We start from the raw sequence: 16868 nt of genomic DNA, 5'->3' as shown, positions 1-16868 counted from the left end.
ACAAAAAAATCTGACACCAAGGCTGTGATAATAGCGTGCACTGGGACTCGTCCTAATTACTGTGCGCCACTGGGCGAACAAGATGTTTGCATATATAACAAGTCCACCGGTTTGCATGTTCTAACAGCCAAAGTAAGGTTACTCAGACAGATGTGACGAAAAACCAAAAACTCTAAAGGTTCATCATGCTTGCGATCACTATTGCCGGTACAGCTGATGTTGACACGGGTTACCATGGTTACACAGAAGCTCTCAGGAAGTGAAGTGGTAATAGCTTAGTGCGTCCAAAAACTGCACTTCACCCAAAAGCATGTTGAACGATGATTCATATATTGAGTTTGTAGTGCATAGTATGTGATTTAGGATGCAGCAAGTGTGTCTTTGAAAAAAAAAAAAAAACTGGATGTAAACACAACTGTGTTTTAAAAAAAAACTCTACAGAGGGGATAACACTGATTTTGGTTTTTTATGGAATGGCAACTTAAAGCCATCACATCATGTAAACATCAAGATTGGCAGTAAGTAGCAGAAACCCCAAAACCCACCCTGTCTTTCCATTTACATCATACATTCACAGGAGCAAACAACATTCTTGGCAGAGATGAACAGAGATGAAACTTCTTGTTTGATTACAAACTGGATTCGTTCCAATTGATTTATCTGATCCTTGCTGTTTCAGCTGCCCTGTTGGCCCTGAAGTCCTCCACTGAGTTCAAGAAGAAAGCTGTGTGGACCAGAGCATACGGATGGTAGCCCAGAGGAGACACTACAGACTGTTTCCCTGGCAATGCATACAGAGGTCCTTCACAAAAACATGACTGGAGCTTTAACACACTCAAGCTGCGCCTGTCCTGCCTCCATCTGCTGGACGTGGATTCACTGACTGCTGTTAAAACAATTGTTCCCATTAAAACTTCATCAAATGCAGGAAATACTTTTTGGTGTTAAATTTGATTTTTCTGGCTCTCGAGTTAAAGATATAGATTTTAATGATCACACATTTTGATGACCCTCAACCCCCTAAAATTACAAAGTGACAGTCCTCATGATCTTTAAAAAAAAACTTGACCATCACAGTTCCTGAAAGATTTAAGTGATCCAAACATTCATTGTGCAGGTGTCATTTCTTTTTCTTCTTCTTGTTCCATTTCTCCAGGTGGTGTTGTCTCTCCTTCAGCAGTTGCCAGACTGATACAGAGGCCCCTAAAAGAGACCGTACTGTTAGAAAATCAGAAAAAAAAAAAAAAGAAAACCGTGTTTGCTACTTATTTTTAGTAATTTTGTATTTATGGCACAAATCTAACAGCTGCAAAAGGATGGTCATTACAGAATAATACAGCTGTTTACCAAGTAAAGCTAAATAGTTTACACCCAAGTATACGTGGTAGCAAACAGTCGGTCTTCTCTCTGGTTGGAGTTGCTACATGTTGAGGCATGACAAGCCGTGACTCTAAAACGCAGCAAATTTCAGGCTTTGTTAGGCTGTGATCACAGCTGGAACAAACAAAGCCTCCAGTCTGACTACAGCCTGACCTACCAGTAACTCAGTCATTCGCCAGTGAACTCTTAAGGCCCTGACTCATTAAGCTGATGGTTAGCCATCAGTCAATGTTTGGCCCTCGGTGAGCATCTGTCTCCCTTGTCTTTATGGTGTGTCCTTCTCTGTTGGCTCTTGTTGGCTTTCTTTTTGGTCAATTTAGCATGTTGAGTGGTGTTGGAGACAGTGGAGCCTGTCCGTTGAATGAAATCATTCTGATTGGCAGTTCAGCTCAGCGCAGAAAAGAGAAACGAAAGTGAGGAAAGTAAACAGCTGAAGACAAGAGGGAGTGAGGTCAAAGCAAACCTGTTACATAAGGTAATGTTATTTTTCTTTAGCCATTGAGCTCTTTAACAGAAATGTTTCTTGATGCTTTGTGTCATTGTTCTCCACACCAGCAGCATTCCAAAAGGGAAACTAGAAGACCGTCATGACACTAGTTAGCAAGTTAACACGGTAACAGCACAATCTAATGCTGAAAAAAACAGAGCATTTTTACTGTGCGCCGGCAAACAATAATGCAAACCATCTGGAAACATTTCTGCTGAAGTGCTCAGCGACTTAAGGAACAATAATCTGACCTTATGCAACAACTTTGTTTTGGTCTCACTCCCTCTTTTGTTTAGCTCTTTGTTTACTTTCCTCACTTCTGTTTCTCTTCTCTGTGCTGAGCTGAACTGCCAATCAGTGATTTTATTCACTAACGGGCTCCGCCATCTCAGATGCTGATTCAACCTGCTGAATCGGCTGTAAAAACGCTGACAAGGGTCAATGGTGTGGGACACACTGCATGAAGTAGGGCAACAGATGCGCACAGATGGCTGACCGTCAGCTTGGTGTGTCAGGGCCTTAGCGCAGGGCTGGAAGGTGAGCTAATCATCCTCCTACTGCCAACATTGGGTGAAACTTAGGTCCAAGTAAGTATATGTTGAGTATTAAACTTAAAACTAACTTCACAGCAGTACTGCGGCCACGGCTTGCTTGACAGCAGTGTGTTGGACTGGACTGTTTAGACTGAACTCAGATGTCCACATAGGGGTCTGTGCGGACATGGGCAGATGACGACTTTTCCGACAGACGCGGAAAGTAAGAAGATTTACTTTAAAGGACTAGCTCAACAGATTGAAATACCTCTATTTGCTTTTTTTTCCAAATGTGATATGAAAAGATTGATACCACTCATGCCTATGTGTTTAGAACTCATGGAGACTGTTAGCCTAGCTTAGCACACAGACTAGAAGCAGGGGGGTACGGCTAGCCTGGCTCAATCCACAGTTTAAAAAAATACACCTCTAAACACCCCAAAGCTCATTCATTAACATGTTGTATCTCTAAAGCCATGCTAGCTGCTCTGTGAGGTTGTACTTAGACACCGCGGTGCTTTGAGCTAAATGTTAGCATCTGTCTGCCAAAATGCTCAGAGTGACTATGCTTACATGTTGATGTGTAGTAGGTTTAAGTCAAGTCAAGAAGACAATACAAACAATCAATGTGTTTGTCTCCAGAGGGTCCAGAGGGGTTATTGGTTGTATGAAAACAGCAAAGACACACACAATGTTAACATATAATGCAACATTTAACAAAAAAGTAAAAACAAAGAGAAAGAAAATAAGCAATGTTTTCCAAGTGTGGTTTGGTGGTCAAGATGATATTACAGTTTACTATAGGAATTCAGCAGTGAAATGGCTGAGGGTATAAAGGAGTGTATGTATCTGTTTGTTTTAACTCTAATGTTCACCATTGTCACCATCTTAGTATGTTAGCATGAAAGCATTTGCTGAGTAATAGTAAATACAAAGTACAGCTGAGGGTAATGGGAATGTCATCAGTATTGCAGGTATTGGACATGTTGAAATGTTAACTTGCTGGTGGCGCTAAGAAAAGTCAGGGGATCAGAAAGGTCGGTGGGTTTCATCCTCTGAGGATCATGAATGTGTGTACAAAATGTCATGGCCATCCATCAGATAGTTGTTGAGATATTTTGGCTGAATAATAGAGCCCTGCTGTCAGCATGGCTAAAAACATCAATTTGTGGTTTTAGTTAAAGTTGCATGCACAGCACTTCTATGCAGCATCTCCACCTGAAGCACAGGTCGTCAGAATCCGTATATGAGCACAGACTTCAGTCTCTGCACAGTTATGATGGAACCAAACCTGACAGATGACAAGACTGTAGGAAGCAGCACCCAGCTGTCCAAAAGAAAACCCCTAAAATCTCAAGTGAAATCTGTCACTTTGACATCTCTTATTCAGGTACTTTTTTGCCAGGCAGGTTGAGTAATGATATGATGATAAAAGTGCTGGAGAAGAGAGTATTTCCCTTTGTTCAAAATCAAATGGAGCTCCTCTTTCATAAAAGTAAAACATCACATTACAGATGATCGCACGGAGAAAAACAACCCCCCTCATTCATCTCAACAGGGCTGCTGCATTGGCACAGTGTGAGGGCACCCCAGAATGTTCTGGCACTACACTGCAGTGTCACTGGGCTTTTACGTGAACATCTGTATATCTACAGTTTATCTGGCGATCATTGCAACTAAAGGTTGAATAACTGCCACATTGACCTTTCCTAATAGCATTCTAAACAGCTGTACAGTGTTTTCAGATACGCCTTCACACTCTGGTCCTCACCATTGCAGCCCCTTGTGTTGTTTTAACAAGGGACTGTTTTCAGTCTGAACTCTGGCTAACTGGTCTTACCAAGAGCCAGAACAGGCAGGTAGACCATCAGCAGGAAGGGCAGGTGAATGTGTGTTGACAATGTTGAGTTCAAAGACGATGAGTTTGGTGCTGCCGGCTCAAAATATGGCAGGGCCTGGTATATGGTGACACCTGAGGAAGAAATGGAACACATACAAGATGCTGAGGCACTCCTTTAAAGTTTGAATACACTCTCAGTGTGTTTTATTTGTCTCAAGGATTCTTCAAATCATTATAAAATACTCTGCAGTCCAGTAAATAACAATTCCTACCAAAGTAACACTGGATCAGGACACACACTATGCCAGTGGTGAGTTGTTATCTGACTACACTGTGTGTGTGTGTGTGTGTGTGTGTGTGTGTGTGTGTGTGTTAGTGATATATAGAGCTTCACAGGGGTCTGTAGTGTGTATTTGTGTGCAGTTAACATGTGTTCAGTTACACACACACACACACACACATGATCTTTCCTCACACACTTCCCGACATTTTATCATCGACTCTGCTTTGCAAACTCATTTCCTGTTGCGTGCATTACTTCCCTTATAAAGTAGCAGTCTGACACATTAAAGCAGCTCATATTCTCCAGCCTGTGTGAGGTCAGCTGCAGTGTAACTCCCATTAATGATCCCAAATGTGAGATGCAGTCTGAAGCCAGCCTAGTCATCAGAAGAAAATGTTGGCATTGTATGTTTCTGCAAACCACAAATACGTTAATTTTCAGATTTCCTATCATATCAATGTATTATATGAGCTGACTTTGACATCTGAAAGCGGAGGAGATGGTGGCTGCTGTGACACTGAGGCAAGATGCCTGCCAAGCTGCAGACCACTACAGACAGCTGTTCGAGACCAACAAACATCAAAAGCTGTTGTTTTTCAGCGAGTCATTGCTGTGTTTCCACATTTTTTAAATGTGAGTGTTCTGTAGCAACTTGTTGCTGTTTTTCCATCAGCTCTCAGCCACCAATCAAGTGTTTTGTTGCGAGCCAACGCTGTTTTTCCAGTAGCTTTTAGCCACCAAAAGTGGGTGTTTTTATGGCAACCTGTCGCTGTTTTTGCAGCATTTGTTTAGCACCAAACATGGATATTCTGTTGTTGATGCTGTTTTTCCAGCAGCTTTTAGCCATCAAACATGGATGTTTTTAGTGACCTGTCACTGTTTTTCCAGTGGGGATAGTGGCATGAAAGACAGAAATGTTTTTAGATACACATCCCTGCTTTTCCAACGGAAACAGACTGTAGATATTAGGTCAAAACAAGATCCTTTCTTAACCAAGACTAACTGGTTTTGTTCCTAATCCTAACCCAATGGTAACCACTTGTTGACACGGAAAATACAACATAAAATTTCAATGGAACATTACCATATCCATTGGCATACTTTTTTTATTTTTTTTTATAAGGACTTTTGGAGCCTTGTTATTAACATGAATGTCTCAGCTCCTTAACATGAAAAGTGAAGTTAATAACAGTGACTTCATGCAGAGGCTCTGGCTAAGTGGCCCCTTTAGGTCTTGGACCCCCTGGGCCTTGGCCCAGTAGGACTCTTCAGTGATATGCCCATGTGTGTGTTTTTGCTATATAATAACATACAAATATAATCTGTCAGTGGTTTGCAGAAAAGTGTGTTGCCAACATTTTTTTCTGGTGACTGGATTGCAGAGGCCTGCTCAGCCACCGGGTGTGTTTTTTGTAAAACTGCCAGTTTCACAATTTGATAGTAAAAAATAAGTTAATCAGTGAGTTGGTCACCTTCAGTGGCCACTGATAGGATGTATAAGGGGATCCAGAGTGTGTAGCGAGTCCACAGCATGGCGATGGAAGGTTTATCCATAACACACAGTAGCTCATGTGGGTACCTGTCATCAAACAAATCAGCAGGAAAACCATTAATCCTAGTAAGACATGCCTCAGTGCACTGTCTTGGCAATGCTTTTGTATCTTGTAAAAAGGCTGTTTTTCAGCATTTATTTTAAGTTTGAATCAATGACGATGGTGCAGCTCTCAATAAATATGCTGTTTTGTAGCCTATATATATTCAACCTAGTTAGTTCAGAGATCTGCAGCCAGGCTAGTGCTTGAACCCTAACTTTAGCTGCCTGCACATTTCTCAGCTGATTCAAAAGCTGCACTATATTTATATGAACAATAGATAAAATGACTCAGTGTTATGTCAAGGAAGTTGCTTCTATTAAAATTCCATAAAGAATTTTCACTGTAGTCCCCTTAACTCTGCAAGGCTTTATAGCCTCTTTCTGAATGCAGGGTTTACTTATACAGATATAACTTTTCACCTTCATTTAGACAGCAAGGTTGTATTAAGTATTTAGTTCTTGCATTACTACTCTTGACTCTAGATTCTACTTCCAAATGAGGTACCTCAGATAGCTCTAAAACTATTAGACACTGTCGATTGCCTGACTGTGTTTTTGCTCCGTCTGACTTGTTATTAGTGGCGTTACCACATTTCCAGATCTCAGCTGTTAATTAATTAATTTTGTGAGTACTGTGTTATTTATTTTAAGTGATAATGGTCAAACTTATAAAACCTCTTTCAGTATAATGCATTTCAGTGTAAAACAAAATGCCACCACAACTCTACTGTACGAAATGACCATAGTGTTGAATCAACTTCTCTCTGACCCAGTGTCAAAAAAACCTGCGTACTGAAGCTTTATTAGAAGCATTTACTGCAGGGCTTTTTCCAATAGACTAAATAAGACTATAGAGGTGTACTTAACAGACCAACAGACCAAATCAATATAAGTCTAAAGACATTTAAGCAGTTCTAAGAGGCATGGCTGGACTACAAAAACCTCAGGCACTGGCTTTTAGTAATTTGATCAATTGCATTTTTAGGGAATGTTCTATTGTGCAATATAAACAAAGAAGGAAACATCTTGTTTTAAAGGGACAGTTCACCCCATAATCAAAAATACATATTTCTCTTACTTGTGATGCTATTTATCAGTCCCAGTTGTTTTGGTAGGAGTTGCCAAGTGGTGGAGATATTGGTGTAGAGATGTCTTCCTTCTCTCCAATATAATGGGACTTGATGGCTCATGGTGTTCAAAAAGCCAAAAAAATACATTTGAAAAACTCTACAACAATGTCTCTTTCCAGAAATCATGACCACGCTACTCAAGACCTTGTTGTGAGTATTTTCATGTGGGATTTTTTTTTTTTTTTTTTTTTTTTTTAACCGAACCACACCTGACAACCGTGTTACAACATAGAAGGAAGTGTGCATCTACTCATGGACGAGAGGCTCGTGACAGAGCGAGATGCAAACATAATGGCGTCGTCCTCAACTGAGCTGTAACGTTAGCTAGCTCAGTGGTGCTAGGTGAGCTAATAGTAGATGCGCAATTCTTTCCTTGCGGTGGTATGGTTGGTTGATTAAGTTCAGTAGAAATGAAAATAGATCTTACTTAAAACTGCTCACAACAAAGTCTGTGGATTATTTTGAGTAACCAGGCCATGATTTCTGCAAAGAGACATTAGCTATGTTTCCATCCAAAAGTGATTCGAATCATTGGGAAATGCACACTAAAAGAAATACGAATCCTGTGTGTTTCCATTAAATGTGCGGACTTTGGTGAAAACTTACGAACTCGCGCGAGTTTTCCGCAGAACCGGAAACAAAACATAACTGTTTCCATCCCCCGTTTTGCGAATCAACATTTTTTCGAATCAACCAAAACCCGGCTAAAGCGAGCGTACTTTAGTTTGTGCGAATCAAGGGATTTTAATTTGAATTTTGGCTTTCAATCATAATTTTCCGATGCAGTACTTCTAGATGCGCATCTAAACAGGCTGATGGAAACATGGCTATTGCTGTTGAGTTTTTCAAATGTATCTTTTGGCGCTTTGAGCACCACAAGCTGAATGTTACCTAGTTCCATTATTTTGGAGAGAAGGCAGACATCTCTACGGCTGATATCTCCAACACTCTTCAACTCACACCTAAACTATCCAGAATGATAAACAGGTAAAAGGAAAAATTTGTATTTTTGATTTTGGGTGAACTGTCCTTTTAAGGCAATAATTACTGTTTTTGCATTTATGCTGTGTTCACTTGGAGTAAGCTATATTCCCAAAATAATTTTGTATGGATGGGGTCAGTAGAGCCCACTAACAGGTTAATGTCGCCAAGCATAGAGGCTACAGTATGGGTGATTTTGCTATTACTGGTGAGAGGGCGGTACAATAAAATACCTTGAGTTCATCCTCTGGGGAGCATGAATGTTTACGGCAGATGTCACTGACAACTACTTAATTGTGAAGATATCTTGCTTTTGATCAAACACACTGTGTCCAGCAGAGCAGAAACAAACATGTAAAGAATATTTTTAAAGTAAATCTAGCAGAAGTGCAGATGGTGCTCCTGCATTCCTGTACCAGCTGAGATTTTCTGCAAAATTGTAACAAGATGTTTGAACAAATGAAATGAAGAGACAAGCCGTAAGTCACATGCGTACCGTAGGAGGTCCAGTATGTTCCACAAGAAGAACTGCGCACACACGACTGGTTTACTCTGGATCTCCTCCAACATGATGACCATGATCAGCAGGATGTTCTTCTCCATAACCTGAAAAACAGACAGCGTGTCTGAATAACATACTTTAGCATTTTACAACATCTTTATCATTAATAATGAGTGTGATACATACTTGGACGAAGCGAGGGAGGAGTCTCGCTTTCTCAATCCCATCTGCGATATGGAAAAGCTCCAGGATGGACAGCAGCTGGCACAGACTCATCACAAAGCCAACAGAGTAAAATGTGTCTGCTAAGGCATCTGCAAAGTCAAAAATCAAATGTTATCATATAACTTTAATGTAATATGGTGGAGGCTTAGCCTATTCTTGCTCTCGCCTGACTTCAGATCTTCATTGTAATCACTGATGCACACCTTCAGTTTGTTGTGGACAGGTGCATTGTTAGAAATATCCATAAACAAGAGAACAAGAGAAGAGAGACGTCCCACACACTATCCTTTAACTTTAATAAGCCTTACCTTTACCAAATGTGAGAAACCTGGCTAAAGTGTTAGCCAGTATCCATGTGTGTCCACAGAACTGGAACAGGTTATACGAGAAAATGTATGCAAGCCTGAAGCTGAGCCTGTAGGAGAAAAAAACATGCCATTTGGTTTTTGTTGATTCATTATTGGCCTTTCACACTCTGGACATCTTCCCTTGCACAGCTGTAAACAATAATTATCAGTGGCTTCCTGGCATGGCCAACTGGCACCATATGGCACGCTCACAGGAAGTGGAGCAGAGCTGTCGTTAATGTTATTAGTTACATCTCTGCTTTTCCTGCTGGGACATGTCATAATGTCAGAAGATCTGTTTACTGGAGAACTGCGAATGCTGCTGCACTTTAATTACAATATTCTCCTGAATCATCTTCCTGAAACTATTTTGAGTAAATTAAATTATATGGAAACACATGATGGAAAATACATTTGCTCTTGTGGTGTAACTTTGAGGTACTTTTGTTAAGTATTTCAATTTGTTAGACTTTTTACTTCTATATTTCCAAGGAAAATACTGAAGTGTTTAATTTCATAACATTTATTTGATAGCCATAGTTAGACTGAAAGTTACACAATCACAACATGCTGATTACACATTAACATATCAACATATTTACAGTTTAACACCAGAAGAAAATGTTGGCATTGTAAATTCCAGCAAACCATGGATACATAACATTTGTATGTTTCATACGTACAGTACAGGTCAAAAGTTTGGACACACCTTCTCATTCAATGCGTTTTCTTTATTTTCATGACTATTTACATTGTAGATTCTCACTGAAGGCATCAAAACTATGAATGAACACATGTGGAGTTGTGTACTTAACAAAAAAAGGTGAAATAACTGAAAACATGTTTTATATTCTAGTTTCTTCAGAATAGCCACCCTTTGCTCTGATTACTGCTTTGCACACTCTTGGCATTCTCTCCATGAGCTTCAAGAGGTAGTCACCTGAAATGGTTTTCCAACAGTCTTGAAGGAGTTCCCAGAGGTGTTTAGCACTTGTTGGCCCCTTTGCCTTCACTCTGCGGTCCAGCTCACCCCAAACCATCTCGATTGGGTTCAGGTCCGGTGACTGTGGAGGCCAGGTCATCTGCCGCAGCACTCCATCACTCTCCTTCTTGGTCAAATAGCCCTTACACAGCCTGGAGGTGTGTTTGGGGTCATTGTCCTGTTGAAAAATAAATGATCGTCCAACTAAACGCAAACCGGATGGGATGGCATGTCGCTGCAGGATGCTGTGGTAGCCATGCTGGTTCAGTGTGCCTTCAATTTTAAATAAATCCCCAACAGTGTCACCAGCAAAACACCCCCACACCATCACACCTCCTCCTCCATGCTTCACAGTGGGAACCAGGCATGTGGAATCCATCCGTTCACCTTTTCTGCGTCTCACAAAGACACGGCGCTTGGAACCAAAGATCTCAAATTTGGACTCATCAGACCAAAGCACAGATTTCCACTGGTCAAATGTCCATTCCTTGTGTTTCTTGGCCCAGACAAATCTCTTCTGCTTGTTGGCTCTCCTTAGCAGTGGTTTCCTAGCAGCTATTTGACCATGAAGGCCTGATTGGCGCAGTCTCCTCTTAACAGTTGTTCTAGAGATGGGTCTGCTGCTAGAACTCTGTGTGGCATTCATCTGGTCTCTGATCTGAGCTGCTGTTAACTTGCGATTTCTGAGGCTGGTGACTCGGATGAACTTATCCTCAGAAGCAGAGGTGACTCTTGGTCTTCCTTTCCTGGGTCGGCCCTCATGTGTGCCAGTTTCGTTGTAGCGCTTGATGGTTTTTGCGACTCCACTTGGAGACACATTTAAAGTTTTTGCAATTTTCTGGACTGACTGACCTTCATTTCTTAAAGTAATGATGGCCACTCGTTTTTCTTTAGTTAGCTGATTGGTTCTTGCCATAATATGAATTTTAACAGTTGTCCAATAGGGCTGTCGGCTGTGTATTAACCTGACTTCTGCACAACACAACTGATGGTCCCAACCCCATTGATAAAGCAAGAAATTCCACTAATTAACCTTGATAAGGCACACCTGTGAAGTGGAAACCATTTCAGGTGACTACCTCTTGAAGCTCATGGAGAGAATGCCAAGAGTGTGCAAAGCAGTAATCAGAGCAAAGGGTGGCTATTTTGAAGAAACTAGAATATAAAACATGTTTTCAGTTATTTCACCTTTTTTTGTTAAGTACATAACTCCACGTGTTCATTCATAGTTTTGATGCCTTCAGTGAGAATCTACAATGTAAATAGTCATGAAAATACAGAAAACGCATTGAATGAGAAGGTGTGTCCAAACTTTTGGCCTGTACTGTATCATATCAGTGTTTCTAAAATAACGTAGTTCTGATTACATGTAGCGGTGTAGGGGATGGTGGACGGCGTGACAGATAGCCTCCAAGCTGCAGACCACTATTGGAGACTAACAAACAACAAAAGTGGTTGTTTTTTAGCGAGTCGCCGCTGCTTTTCCAGCTTTATTCTTTAGCACTTTGCTTTTCACTGTTCTTTATTAGCGGCTTTATTCAGTGTTTTCATCGCTTTAAATCAGCGGGTCTGTTTGTTTTGGAGAGGAAGAGACCTCTGAGTATAATTCAGCTCGCAGTGAAAACCTCTTGAGAATCTGGATTTAAGTTATCAGAGGCAAAAGGTGAGCACACATTAGCAGCTGTTAGGTTAGCAGCCCATCTCAGACTTGCCAAGCAGCATCAGAGAAACACTGATTTGTAATGTGAAACTGCTTTATTCAGTGTTCTCATTGGTTTAAATTACTTGATCTGTTTGTTTTGAGACCTCTGCGGATGATTTGGCTCCTAGTAAATCTACTAGACACCACACAGTCTCCCTAAATTTTACACACTGGACTTTTTTTTTTTGGTTGTTTTTTTTTTAGATGAGTTTTTTTGGCCTTTTGCTTTTAATGGACAGGACAGTGTAAAATGGGGTGAGGGAGCGTGGGGGGAAGACACGCAGCAGGGGGCTGCGAGACAGTGCCTCTGTTCATGGGGCGCCGGCAATATCCACTAAGCTACCAACGCCCCCACACTGGACCTTTAAATGGCACAACAGTGGAATCAAATTTGCATTAAAGGGATTCCTAAGGAGCAGTAATTACTTTTTGGCCATTTGGGGGCAGCAGAACAAGATGTTAGCATGATATCTATTTATCACTTATGAAGTTTTAATGGCAAATGTGTTAGCAAACAGTAACACGAACATTCATTTGAAGTCATGCTGTTGTTCACCTGACAAATTAGGTCCAGTATTCACTCTCCTTTTAGCTCTGATTTGATCTCCACCAACTCCTAAGAAAAGTATCTGTCTCTTCAGCTGCTAAATGCTCCACTATGTTCACATGCTACTCTCAAACTGTGTCTGTCCGCTGCTTGCTGCTGAGCAAGTGTACAGTGAGTATATCAGAGCTTTTCTGCAGAACAAAAAGCTAAATTGGAGCAGTGAGACTGAACCAGAACAGGAAAGTTATGAACTTTAAAGCCAAAACAATGAACTTACAGAGACTAAAGAGCTGTTGGGTACTGCAGAGTTGGTGATAGTTCTCTGTAGGTTCATCTGTGTGAGTATGTATATCTTAGAATTGAAGAGTTATTTGTTTTAAGAATAAAACAACATTTGTAGAGTAGTTTGTGGGTAATTTAAAACTCAGTTCATGTGTTTTATGAGCTAATCTTGGATATAAACCTGCAAAATAAGAACCAATCTGTCAGATACCTTTTAACTGTAAGCCCACCTTACAGTATTTAGCTGTTACTGCTTAGAAAGATGACAGTAAATGAAGCTTTGCAGTAAATGACACTTTGTATATGATAAGCCTGACATTCCTTCACACGCCCTGCACCTACTGAGCATTCCTCCCACAGCGAGACTCAGACACTGCTGTTAAACTCTCCCAATACTCACTTACATTCTCTTTCTGAAGTCTCCTTTTTCTCCTTTTGTTGCAGGAAAGTTAAGCTGCTCATAATCCCTGTGTGAGTTTAAGGAGAATCATTTTGCAGTGCAGTTTGTTTCTCCTTCTCTCAGTGAACAGAGACCCGCCTCTTACTTCATTCTCCTACACAACTGGGAGCAGAAAAATGCTGCTGCAATATCAGTGTTTTGTAGTGCTTCCTCAGGCTGATTGTTGCAGTCTTACTTTACAGCCAGTAGGAAGTAGACATTCCACGTGTGAGTCTGACGTCAGATAGTCACAGCCCCCTGAAAGAAAACTCTGAGCTGAGTGTGTGGCTCAGGAGGGTGAGGAGAGAAGGAGCAGCAGAACAATGAGACACACTCACAGTGCAGGTCTACAATGTTACGATTAGCAGCAGGAACAAGTTAAATCTAAAAAACACACACATGCATGTCTCATAGCCTCAGAAGTACTTTATGGTGAAACTGAGAGAAAGTATATATTTTTGACCACTACTGCTCTATTTGTGTAATTGTTGCTGTAACACAACAGACATCACATGTAAGCTATAAACACATCCTCATATTACACACTAAACAACAGCTTAACGGTTTAAAAAAAATGCTTTTCAAGGTAAAAACAAATTAGTCTATTTAAATAATAATGGTTATGATAATCTATATTTTGTCAACAAATCCTGTGAAATCACCAAAAGCAAAGTGCCAATCTCTCTCTCTCAATGCTTTGTGACTTATCTAACCTGTCACTCAGCAGTAACAGCTCTTACTGAAGACATTAGTCCTTAAAAACACCTCAGAAATATTTTGGTTTTTTAAAACAGAAATCCCGAAACAACAATGGACCCAGCAAATATTGTTCCGTTGAAAAGACGTTTCAAAAACATCATGGTCACCACTGAAAAGAAAGTCAGACAGGATTTAAAAGTTTTTTCACCAACTATTTGTAGATGTTGACTGACGTTCACATTTAGACCATATTTCACAGGGATTTGCAATACTGAGATTTTTCATCCCTTTACAGTGTGCAAATAATAGTCTATTGTCATTTTGGAGCTTTACTAAGTAATTACGTCCAAATTTCTAAGCTGAAAGTCGGTGGTGCAGTGGTTAGCTTTGTTGCCTTACAGCAAGAGGGTTTCTGGGTTCAAACACAGGTTGGGGGCCCCCTGTGCGGAGCCTGTATGCTCTCCCAACGTCAGCGTGGGTTTTCTCCAGGTACTCCTGCTTCCTCTCTCCCACAGTCCAAAGACATGCAGGTTAGGTTAAATGGTAACTGGTAGCTGGTACTGAAAATGAATGAATGAAGTGAAATAACATCTAAATGTAAACATTCAGTCAATGATTTCAAACAGTCGCTGAACAACCGCTCACTTTTGAAACAGTTCTGAACGTCTCTTCACCGGTGACCAGAGAACAGAAAAATGCTCGCCGGGATTAAACAAATTTGTTTTTGTGACTCACTGATGTCGTAACTGCATTTTAGCTGGTTGAAAAGAGGGTGAAAAAGGTTTTAGACATTCAGACATAATATCAACCAGTTTTCAACCAGAAATCAACGTTGAAATCCCAATTGGTGCTCACTGGGCTCTACAGAGGAATAAGATACATGATACACACACAATACTTGTCTACAGGATACAGGCTTATAGCTCTGCTGATTTATTGATCATTTTAGTATTAAAAGCTGAGGCAGAAACAGCCACCTTAAAGGAGAACTCTACAGTCTACAGCTCCTTTCCCACTGCACAAAAAACCCACTAACACCCATTAACGTCTGACCATTTATTTATTGGGAAAGGTTATGACTGGCATAAACTACAAGGTATAACTACTACAATATCTCCCCATTAGGCACGGCTATTTATTGGCTCCAACTCCGATCGGCATCAATGGAAATATGATGGAAATATGACATCTGGATGGACGCGCTCATTTTAGCCCTTGTGCTAGCGAGATGCAATGAGAGGCTGTCACGAAATACTGTCCGTCTCTGTCCAAGCAGCGCATAAACACTGATTCAAATGCATTCTGCACTGAATTTGACAAAGAGACTAAAGAGATGTATAAAAGAAGTAACCATGGTATCATTATTACTGGCCTCCATGCTGCTTTCTACTGTCTACTAACCTGACATCAAATGTGACACACCAGAAACAAAGAAAAAAACAAAGAAAAAAACCCAAAACAACAATAAAAAAACACAGACAGAAAGGCGTACTTGTCTGGTCCAGAGCCCTGGACACGGCTCTTACTGGAAAGTGGGATGCAGTCTTTTGCTCATTTGGGTGGAAATCGTTTATTCTGCCCTTGGACTAGGATTCATCTCTAAAGGAAGCTAGAGCTGAGTGAGTGACTGCTGATGCTGCTGGAGCACTAGCATACACCACCATGTCTTTCCAGTAGAAAGGAAAATTGGAGAAGAGAAATAAAGAAAGGAAAAGAAAGCAAACTGACTTTGCACAAAAAATAAATAAATGAAAAAAAATTCAAAAGGTGCCAGAGGGAGACAGGGATCAAGACAGACTGGGCGGGGGGCCCACAGAGACTGCTTATGCGTGGGGCCCTGAATTTGGTGCTACGCCCCTGAGCGGCAGTGGGGAAACTGGCTGCAATGTAACTACTATGGGACCACAACATGGGAAAAATAGAGTCTAGGTTGGAAAATTGAAAAATTCCGAAGTTCCCCCTTTGTGTGTGTGTGTGTGTGTGTGTGTAACAGATTGTAGTTGATGTAATTGTTGCAGATGAACAGTTCTTCATCATATTGGCTTATTCTAAAGTGTCTGTATTGTATTTTTGTGCTTGTAATGTGTTATGGTAAAAGAAAAATAAATAAAGATAAAGCTTTAATATTTCTGAAACCAGTGTTTCATGGATTTATGGACACGGTCACGGGTGAGCCAATAAATTGGTATGCACTGCTCTCTAGTGGTGGATAGAGTAAATTCATCCTGCACGGATCAGAATCAAGGTCACACACCATAAAACTCTGACAGCAAAGAGCAACAGTAAACTGTTTTTGTTCAGCCTTCCGTCCAGCATCTCTGTGTTTAGATGAAACCTCATATGACAGCTGACCTCAGGCTGCTCCACAAACATAGTGACAACAGTTAAGACACAGTATGTCATCCCTTAGTGTGTGTATTCTGAGTCATCCAACGGTGTGGGTGGCAGAAAACATTACCAGGGTCAAAGGGCATGGAGAGTCAACGCAAGGACAGAAGGGAGGGATAAACATGTGTGCTGTATGGATGATAACTAACTTCTATTATGACACTGTAACTAAGATTGTCAAATAAATATTTAAAAAAACAATAAAAGTGTCTGTTTCGTCTTGCAAAAATACACACGGCTCTGTTAATTTCAAATCATTTTCAGCAGAGAAGAGGCAGAATAATTTCCTGCGGCTCAAAATGGCAACATTACATCCCTCATCTTCAGAGGGTGGTCTTAACCTTCCTGATAAAAGTAAATATCTACTTAGTACTCATCTATGTCTTATAATTGCCTGGGTAAATAAAAAACCTGCATTTTTATGGCTTGATAGATATGTCCAAATTTCCCATGACAAGTGTGGCAGGTTATAAGACACCGAGAGGGCGGGTCTCATATCACCTCTGTCTTCACTCCAATATGTGATA

General features: G+C 40.7%; 2 protein-coding genes across 3 annotated transcripts in view; one reads left to right on the top strand and one right to left on the bottom strand.

The window, feature by feature from the left end:
* focad (focadhesin) overlaps positions 1-926 on the top strand; it is a 72650-nt gene extending 71724 nt beyond the window's left edge. The window contains exon 44 of the mRNA XM_033609710.2: positions 680-926. Coding sequence (XP_033465601.2) covers positions 680-753 — 74 coding nt within the window. The 3' untranslated portion in view covers positions 754-926. The remainder of the gene's footprint in view (positions 1-679) is intronic.
* Positions 927-971: 45 nt separating this feature from the next.
* hacd4 (3-hydroxyacyl-CoA dehydratase 4) lies at positions 972-13410 on the bottom strand. Of its 2 annotated transcripts, none has more exons than XM_033609712.2 (7): positions 13216-13410; positions 9264-9370; positions 8917-9044; positions 8725-8834; positions 5996-6102; positions 4241-4372; positions 972-1203 (listed from the first exon to the last, which is right to left on the bottom strand). In XM_033609712.2, the coding sequence occupies exons 1-7, from the start codon at positions 13275-13277 to the stop codon at positions 1121-1123; spliced, it is 729 nt and encodes a 242-aa protein (XP_033465603.1). In that variant the 5' UTR covers positions 13278-13410; the 3' UTR covers positions 972-1120. The 2 variants fall into 2 exon arrangements, with proteins under 2 accessions (XP_033465603.1, XP_033465604.1); XM_033609713.2 differs by having other exon boundaries at positions 13220-13358.
* Between the last annotated feature and the right edge of the window lie 3458 nt (positions 13411-16868).

The sequence above is a fragment of the Epinephelus lanceolatus genome, chromosome 22 (assembly GCF_041903045.1).
Source record: "Epinephelus lanceolatus isolate andai-2023 chromosome 22, ASM4190304v1, whole genome shotgun sequence".
Lineage (NCBI taxonomy): Eukaryota > Metazoa > Chordata > Actinopteri > Perciformes > Serranidae > Epinephelus > Epinephelus lanceolatus.
Note: the sequence above shows the minus strand (reverse complement) of the source record. Positions and strands in the feature narration are given on the sequence as shown.